The sequence below is a fragment of the Sciurus carolinensis genome, chromosome 5 (genome assembly GCF_902686445.1).
Source record: "Sciurus carolinensis chromosome 5, mSciCar1.2, whole genome shotgun sequence".
Lineage (NCBI taxonomy): Eukaryota > Metazoa > Chordata > Mammalia > Rodentia > Sciuridae > Sciurus > Sciurus carolinensis.
This window is the reverse complement of record NC_062217.1, coordinates 70,932,809-70,942,484: the sequence shown is the minus strand read 5'-3', so window position 1 is coordinate 70,942,484 and position 9,676 is coordinate 70,932,809. Positions and strand designations below refer to the sequence as shown.

At 43.4% G+C, this 9,676-nt stretch overlaps 1 protein-coding gene across 1 annotated transcript; it reads left to right on the top strand.

Moving 5' to 3' along the window:
- The first annotated feature begins 2,385 nt into the window (after positions 1 to 2,385).
- On the top strand, positions 2,386 to 8,607 carry Kctd12 (potassium channel tetramerization domain containing 12). Its single transcript, XM_047553072.1, has one exon. It carries the CDS (start codon positions 2,690 to 2,692, stop codon positions 3,671 to 3,673), a length of 984 nt encoding a protein of 327 aa, XP_047409028.1. The 5' UTR covers positions 2,386 to 2,689; the 3' UTR covers positions 3,674 to 8,607.
- The last annotated feature ends 1,069 nt before the right edge of the window (positions 8,608 to 9,676 follow it).

Sequence of the window (9,676 nt, the reverse complement as noted above, 5' to 3'; positions counted from 1 at the left end):
TTAAATGCCTGCATATGCCAGCTCTATTCTAATTACTGGGGAAGTAACAATGAATCAAACAGACAAAAATCTCTGAACTCTTTTGAGTTTACATTCTAGTGCAAGGCAACAGACAATCAAAAAACAAGGTAGGGAACGGGGAAGCTTCTAGAGTATGACTGCATTGTACTGAAGTGGGTGATCAAGAAAGGAGACCTGACAGTGAAAGGGGAGGCACCTGAATCTGGACAGGAATGTATATGGGAGGAGGGAATGAGTCTTTTAGGCAAAGGAAAAAGGAAGGACAAAGGCCCTGAGAAAACAGGAAGGGGACTTTGTGGTTAAAGCTAGTGACCTCCTTGGAGATCCTCAGAGAGGCCTGAGTGTGATGGCTCAGATCATACAGTCCATTCAGTCCTCCACTGAAAGGACTTTGGTTCTTGCTCGTATGTGAGATGCCAAGCCACTGTGTGGCTCTGAGCAGTGACAAACCTGATGTAGGTTATAATAAGATCCCTGATTTGGTTCTGGTGATAGAAGATTAGGGAACAAGGGTGGAAGCAGCTAGGAGACAGAGAGAAGAGGTGATGGTGCCTTGGTTCAGGGAAGTGGTGAAACTTGTTAATAGTCTGGAAGGATGTTGCAGGTAGAGCTGACAGGATTTGCTGATATGAAGAATAAAATAATGATTAAAACAGATGTATAGAATTGATACAGAGAAGACTTTTCTTGGATTTATAGAAAAGATGGATCTCTTCAGGCCTCTGACAAATGTTATAATACAGTACAACCACCTAGAAACTCAAGTGTTGTAACTTGGAACTTTTGCGGTATCTATTATTTATCCCAAAGAACAGTACAAAGAGTGGTGAAATATATTCAGTATCAAAATCTGTACTTGCAATTAAGCAAGCTGGTTTGGGGCTTGATCTTATTTCAGTGCACTGACATGTGATAATTGTTGAGCAGACATAAACATTTCAAAATGGAAATGACACTTATCCGTGAGGAGACTATGAAGCTCACTGGGTAGTTACACAAAAGGGTAAACATTATTATCCAGAACAAAGATTCTTGCCAGATTTATCCTGATTGACGTCCTGTACTTCAAACTGAAAACCCGCACAGATCTGTGACCCTTTGCCTGCTGGGCTATACTGAAAGCCCCTTGGAGATGATCAAACCTTGCATTTTTCACTACCTGGCATCCAGGAAATAGAAGTTGCACAGCAAATATTCATTGACCCAATGATTTCTCAATATCCTCTTTTATCCTCTCTTCTTGAATCGCTGATGCATTTATTTATTATTTACCAAAGTCAGTGATCAGCTAATCGCTTATAAATATGAAATTTCAGAATATGCTGAGCGAAAAGGTAGGACGTGTGTAGTAGGCTGCAATTAGTGAATGTGAATGTGCAGGAGCGAGAGAAAAACGGGCAAGATCTACAAGAGGGTTTTTTAAACATAAAAATATCCCTCCCTGAGATTGGAAGTAACCTGGAAAAGACTTAACAGAAAGATGAAAAGTGAAATAGCAAGGCACCTGGACCACTGGGAAGATAAATACACAGGCACTGAAAGGTGGTTTTAAAAATTACGTTCGATCTGAGTTTTCTGGCACAATTCACCAATGACTGAAGGGAAACCGTGGCCTTATTATTCTCTGTTTCTTCCGTCTGGCCATGAAGGTGCTGCAGGGCGGAGGCCGTTTGGTCTTCCTCATGGGGACGCGCCCCAAAGTCACACTTTTTGCCCATCCAGGTTCGCTCCATTTCAATTTCAGCTCATCGCCTCCCATTCTGAGGTTTTCAGACCAATGATTTTGACTATGTGCCCAGAAAAACCATCTGAGAACGTCCTACGACAGGACTGAGGTTATTAGCTCTTTGTTTCTAGAGATTTTTCGAGGCTAAACGGCATCAACGTGAACAAAATGTGGCTGTTTCCAGGTTGGGGCGGTGTCTCTGTCTCTCCAAGCTTTTGGTTTCTTTCGAGAACTTCCAGTGACTGTGGCAGCAGCACAACTGCACTGTTTGCAGCAGCCAGTTCCGGAGACCGCGGGACTGGCGGCGGTCACACGTTTCCATTGCGGGGGTGGGAGACTCCCAAAAGTTTACTTCCTCTTTCCAGAGTCCTGGGTGTGGGTGAGGTTAACAGGGGAGGGGGCCCGGCGACTGCCCCTCCAAAGAACAGCCATTTTCCTAAGCGGCCAGTCGCAGCTCGTCCCATCCATTCGAAAGAGGGAGAAAGTTGGGCCAGAGTGGGGAGCGGCGGGGAGGGCCAGCGGACAGGAGTTGGGTCGCCCCCAGAGCGCGAGCCGGGGTGGAGCCAGCAGCCCCGTGCGGCGTCAGCGTTTAAGATGCAGATCGATTCCCCGCTCTCCCCTCCCCCGCCCGAACGAGGCTCCGCCGCTCCGCAGCCGCCCACGCCTCCTGCGCGCCGCGGCGCCCGAGCGGGCGGCTCTACTTAAGCTGCGCGCGGGCCGCGACCCGGCACTCGCCTGGAGCGCGCGGGCGAGGCGGGTGCGGCGCACCAGAGCTCACGGGGGCGCACAGCGGCGCGCTCGCACCGCGCGGCTCTAGCCGGTGGCAGCGGCCGGCGCAGGGCTGAGCGAGCGTCCCGGTTCCGGGGCTCGGAGAAAGGCGGCTGCGGCTCCTGAGAGCGGCCCCCATCCCGGTCACTGGCCAAGCCCGGCCACCTCTTTGCCATGGCTCTGGCGGACAGCACACGAGGATTACCCAACGGGGGCGGCGGCGGGGGCGGCAGCGGCTCTTCGTCGTCCTCTGCGGAGCCGCCGCTCTTCCCCGATATCGTGGAGCTGAACGTGGGGGGCCAGGTGTATGTGACCCGGCGCTGTACTGTGGTGTCGGTGCCAGAGTCGTTGCTCTGGCGTATGTTCACGCAGCAGCAGCCGCAGGAGCTGGCCCGGGACAGCAAAGGCCGCTTCTTTCTGGACCGGGACGGCTTCCTCTTCCGCTACATCCTGGATTACCTGCGGGACTTGCAGCTCGTGCTACCCGACTACTTTCCCGAGCGCAGCAGGCTTCAGCGCGAGGCCGAGTACTTCGAACTGCCTGAGCTCGTGCGCCGCCTCGGGGCGCCCCAGCAGCCCGGCCCCGGGCCACCGCCGCCGCACTCGCGGCGCGGGGTGCACAAGGAGGGCTCGCTGGGCGACGAGCTGCTGCCGCTGGGCTGCGTGGAGCCCGAGCAGCAGGAGGGCGCCTCAGCCGGGGCCCCGTCGCCCACGCTGGAGCTGGCTAGCCGCAGTCCGTCCGGGGGTGCGGTGGGCCCGCTGCTCACGCCTTCCCAGTCCTTGGACGGCAGCCGGCGTTCGGGCTACATCACCATCGGCTACCGCGGCTCCTATACCATCGGGCGGGACGCGCAGGCAGATGCCAAGTTCCGGAGGGTGGCTCGTATCACTGTGTGCGGCAAGACATCGCTGGCCAAGGAGGTGTTCGGGGACACCCTGAATGAGAGCCGGGACCCCGACCGGCCCCCGGAGCGCTACACTTCACGCTATTACCTCAAGTTCAACTTCCTGGAGCAGGCCTTCGACAAGCTGTCCGAGTCGGGCTTCCACATGGTGGCGTGCAGCTCCACAGGCACCTGTGCCTTTGCCAGCAGCACCGACCAGAGCGAGGACAAGATCTGGACCAGCTACACCGAGTACGTCTTCTGCAGGGAGTGAGCTCCCCAGACCCCTCGCGACTCCAGCACCCACTTTTCCCTTCTCCATGCGGGGGAGATGATTATAAATCCTCCTGCCGCATGTCGTCTGTCCCCTGGTTCCTCCCACCCCCTCCAATAGCTCGGCCGGACCTCTTAGCCCCCAACTTCACAATCAGCAGCCACAAGTCCTCTGGGCTTTTTCGTGTTCTTTGGACCCCGCTAACCGAGAGCGCTCAGATGTAGCCCCCACCCCATATTTCCTCTATTCCGGGTCTCAAATTATCCTTCCCCCAGATTGTACTTCAATCTGGATCTTGTGGCACAGCATGGCCACAGAGTCGCCGAGTACCTGGGAATGACTGAATTGTTCAAAACCTGGTTGGACCGTGTCAGTATGGAGAAGATTCATTGGAATCTTCTCAAGCCCTTTTGACTCACTCCTGGTTTAAGAGATCAGAACTGTGGGGATAAGGTCATTACAGGCTTTGGCCCTCTTAAACGTAGAGTTTTAGAAGACTGAATGGAAGACTGATATGAATTAAGATCCCATGGAGGCAATTCGGTGACTGTAAATGAATAAAGTTTTGAAAAGTTACAGGTAGAAGTAGAAGACTAGTGCTGGCACGGTGGAGGACCAAATCTTTTCAACACATAATAGGTCCTAAACCTGTAGCTTGAACTTGTAGAAAGGGATCCTCCTGCCTGCGGGGGCGCCCTTTCTCCTCTGCTCCTTGCCGGTGCCAGATCCCTTGATTCCATTGGCTGATTTGGCCCTTCTGGGCAAAAGGGAGAAAGGGCGCTGCCTCCGAAGAGGCAAGACTGCCCAGGTCTCCAAGCGCGGCGGAAGTCATCTGGCAGTGACAAATGGAGCTAGGCAGGAGTGCACGTCTGGGCAGTAGAACCATACAATCATTAGATCTAAGATTTGGGGGACGGGGATGGGAGGGAGGTAAGGGAGGAAGGGTGGGAAGGGAGGAGCAGACATACTCATTTATTATTTAGAAATTGGAAATTTGTACCATCCGTTTGAGAACATGCACATTTAAATATCGAACAATAATTGCAAACTTGCAAAGCAATTTATCAAGATTAGTAACAGACCTTCTCTTAACTGGTAGTTTATTGAACTGTTTTTTGAGCCCTAAACTTAAAAGTTTCTAATACTTATATACTTAACCAAAGAGTTACCAGGTAGGGTTTTAGTTTTTGAACTTTTATTTTCTTGTTGGTTATAAATCTTGTCTTTAAAATCTATTTACTTGAGAAAAATAGGTTTGATTTTGGCTACTTTGACCCTTTAAGATCTCTTGTTAAAAATCCTCTTATCCTCTTTTTTCCCCATGCCTAGCAAATGTTGACTGCTGGGCATAACTGAGAAGTAAAAAATGCCACTTCTTTCAAGAAGTCTGTTTGAAGGTAAAGTGGAATCTTTTCAAGTGACAGAGCTGTAGAGAAATAAAATCACTGAGGGCTGCCCATCTGTAGATAGCTGTAAAAGGGATATTTTTAATGAAGGCAAATGAGTACTTAAAAATGAGTTGAGCAATAAAATGGTGTTTTAGGTAAATACAACAGAAACAGGAGACCTGGTTGCCTTATGCCTTTACTCTCACATGAAATCAATTCCCAATGTGTATCCTGTGTATACCTTAAGTGAAGGCAACAGATCCTCATCATGCTTCAATGCTGTAAGGCATACTTTGGATATTCTGTGATGATGGAGAAGCCTGTTTTTTTTTGTGTTTTGTTTGTTTGTTTCAACATCTTTCTCTGAAATATGTCTTTAGTAATTTTGTAAGAGTAGTTTTCAGCATTTAAATCAGTGTTATTTTTTCCTTTTTAAAAATGAATCTTGTACTGTATCTTACTATGTCCATGACAGAGGTTACGTGTTCAGTTTTCTTATTAGATTCTTATGTGATCCAATCTGTATATACCATATATAAACATTTTACATGAATCATTTAGTTTTTTAATTCATTTACTAATGCTATAAAATTTCCTATATTTATCCCCAGTAACTTGCATCAGATGGTGTATATACTATAGCAAAATGTTTTGATGAGTTTCTTATATCCTTGTCTATAGGGAAATTGGGTCAGGAAAATAAGACATAATTGTGAAACTGAGTTTGCTAGAACATTAATTGTATACAAATCATGTCAATTAACTGTCTACCTAAAATCAAGGTACCTGCATTTTTAATCCACAAATTCTTTCATTTTAATTGGGAATAAGAAAGACTTAATTTCTTTTATTAGTTTTAAAAAGGTTAGCTGTTTATACAAAGACTGTAATTTTAAGGGGAATAGAAGAAATCTAGGAACTTCTGTTTGCATATATGTTGAGTTTGTTCTCAGACTAGGTTATACATCAGAACTTGTCTTTGTTTTAAACCTGAAATGATTTAGGACTGTCAGTCACTGGCCAGAAGTGATTGTCACAGAAATTTCTCCCTCCCTATGGTATTCTCTTAGATTGCTCAACAAAAATCACATGATTGAGAACATCTTTAGGACAGATCATAAACACTGACAGATGGAAAGACTTGTCGATTCTGGTTTCCCTCATCAGATCTGCACAACTCCAAGAGTCATGAGAAGCTGCTGAAGTTTTGTCTCTGCAATTCAAGTCTTATGAATTTTATGTTCTAAAATTGAGCTGAACTATTCCACTCTCTTACACATAGGTATTTTTACCTGTTACCCTCCCCCTTTGCTGCCCTGCATCCCCTACATTATTTTAAAGACTGGGAACTTATTGTTAGGGACAATAACCAACCTCTTTTTCTAGCAATGACCGTGTCCTCTGAGGTTGACTTCATTCTGTTGGGTAGATGGTAACTGAGGTAATACGACTGGGCATGAGCACCTTTGGATCTCTCCATGTGCTTTGGGCTATAGAAATAGATTTTAGGTCTACAAAGTTGTCTGGAACATTGGTCATCACTTATGAGTTTGAGCAGGGTATTGAGGATCCATCTGAATAAGCCCTCCAAAGACATGATTCAAATGACCTGGGAGAATATCATAAATTGTCCAGAGAATGATGACTACATTAATCTGACTCAGAGAGGCATGCATTTTCATGTCACTCTGTTATCGCTTGGTGTTCCTAAATATAACTGAATAACATTAGGCTTTTAATAACTGATTTTTAAAAGAGGAATTAATAACAGTGGGGGTTAAAAAAACAGGTACCATGTTCCATGTTTTTGCACCAAGTGTTTGACATGTCTGTTTTTTACATACATGTAGACTATGAGCCATATCCATTCTAACATCATTTTTCAAAGGATATGTTGTGGAAAATATTCCTTGAAGGTATGAGACTTAAATTTTTTCCCCTTTCAATACTATTTTTATTCTTGTGTTTCTTATTTGGAGTTTTGGACTGATAGCAAAGTGATGATTTATAACACTAGCCAAAATTAATTGTCTTCTCTTTCAAACCAGACCCATATATATATATTTATATATATATATATATATATATATATATATATATATATATATATGGTCTGCTGCTTCTCTGAGGAAATGCATAGTGTGCAGATACTCAGACCCATGGGCAACGGCAGTGCTCATGACATGTTCCAATTTTTATTGGAATTTTCCATGGAATGTTATTAGAACATTAAAGCCATGTAAGGTGAAGCTTTGATAATTTTTTTACTCTCAAATTATGGTAAGTTCCAATCTAATAATCCAAATTGTTTTTATACTCCTACATGAAAAAGGGTGAATTACAATACAGACATTTAGAAAAGTATTGACTGGAGGAGTTGAATTCCTTAAAAATTTCTTTTATAGTCTAATCATAAATACTTTACAACATTGACAAGTTTTTAAAATACTAAACTGTTTTTATTGTAAATCTAGCAGAGACAATACTTTAGAATTTTCCCCGTGTTTTTCCTTACTATAAATCACTTAAAGCCTCAATCTTTTTTAGATGATGCAAGTCTGTCTTTTGAGAAATGAATATAGTATTCTTATTTCCAGTATCTATAGTACCTGAAATAGGTTTTCTTATAGCCCACAACAAGTTTTGTTAAAGTTAACTTTTCTTTGTCAAGTTTTTGACAATAAAAATTTAAATGTATTAATACTTGAGGATTTAGCTTCTCTACTGGGGCCCTTAAAACTTAGATGGACAAAATTCAACCAGACTCTCTACATTGGTGTATAATATCCTGTGGTGGGAAGATGGACTATTTGACAAAGAATTCTTGTCACTTACATGCTTTGTGATTTTTTTCCAAGCCAGTTTTTTTTAATTCTAAATGTGTTTTGAGGTATATGGACATTAATTGTAATGTAAACTATTATACAACTGTCTTTGTGACTTTATAGGCAGGCAAATTTTGCTATTATTATTGAATATAAAAGAGGAAAATCCATTTATTATCACCATTAGTAATCATTTAATGACAAAGGGTTAAAACATTCATTATGGGGGTGAATTTAAAAAATGTAAACTGTATGTTGTTGACATTTTTCTGGGCATCTAAAAAACTCATTTATCAAACAATGGAAGACCCTCACAGACCTAGCCAGCATTCTGAAATTGTTGAAAATGTTATATGCTAAGTGGTACATATAATTTGAACTATTTTCTCAGAATATAAGGGAGGAGAAAAAAATAAGATTATCAGACTTTTCTAATGAAACAGAAAGCCAAGAAAAAAAAACTCAATATTAAAACAACAAAAACCACCAACAAAACACACACTGATGAGTCTTTTCAGAGATGCCCAAACTTGGAGAATTCCTTCCATCATCTAAATGTGGTAGAGATTTTTGTTTTCCCTGTTCACAACCAGTTGTATAACAGAAATACTCGATACTGTTTTCCTCCATGTGTGTGAAGTAATGAATCATTGATTATTAAACTTGTCCTGTATTCTATTAAACACTAAAGAATAAAACATTCACTCCTTTATTCCTCTTGGCTCCTTGGTATGGATTGGCTTAAACACTAGTCTAATTTCATTTAAGGGGTTCTCTAGACATTGGGAATGCTTTCCCAATTGTTGTGGGACTCATGATGAGCATTATGCCCTCAGATCTCTTCACCAAGTAATTGACCACCTGGGCCAGACATGAACAGATCCTTTTCCTGCAGTTTATTGTCAAGAATGCATAGGCAATTGGCTCAATGTGGAAGAAAAGTCCTTGGCAAACTTCAGTCTCTGACCTCCATCTTTGCAGTATATGCCTTTGTGCATGTGAGGAAGGTAGATAGAAATGACCTCTTAGAGTAGGTAGAGACAAGGAAATAGACCGTGTAAAATACCCTTCATTAAGAGTGCAATTCACAAAAGATAAAGTTGTAATGAATGCAGAGAAAGAGGATATGCATTTTTGATACAGGGGCTCTTTTCTGCATCATCTCCAGTTTTTGAAGTTCCTCGTCTCTAAAAACAGTGGAGAGATATACTCATTATGAAATCACAGAAACCTCAGTCTGCTGGGTCATGGGCACAGGAAGCAGGGAGTTGGGTGGTGAACGGAGCCAGGCTTGGCCTTTCCTCTTTGTACTTCCTCCGGATAGCTTTTGTTTTGTGTACAGAAACACATGTAATTTTTGTTCATGTGTGGTGCTGGGGATTGAATCCAGGACCTTGTGTATGCTAGGCACCATTGAGCTACACACCCAACCCCATGATTTATTTTTTGAAAATTTAATATGCATGGTGAAAAAATTAAGCAATATAAGAATGTATCTAATAAATAGCAAATCTCCCTCTTCTAACCCTATCCTTCCCCAGAGACTACCACTACCATATGTTCACAGAGAACTCCTATACATATAATACACCCCCTTTTCTATTTAGTAGGAATTATACCTATTCCATACTTGGCACTCTTAACCACATATCGAAGAGCTCTTGCAATGCATGAACATGTAGCAATGATCTACCTCATTTTATTCAACAACAGCATGCTATTCTGCATGCTATGCCATTGTCTTGATGTGCTGCATTTACTTCACCAGGTCTTTATTGATAAGCACTGAA

What these genes read in the sequence shown, in the direction of transcription:
- Kctd12 (XM_047553072.1), top strand. Translation starts at nt 2,690, where the DNA reads ATGGCTCTGGCGGACAGCACACGAGGATTACCCAACGGGGGCGGCGGC.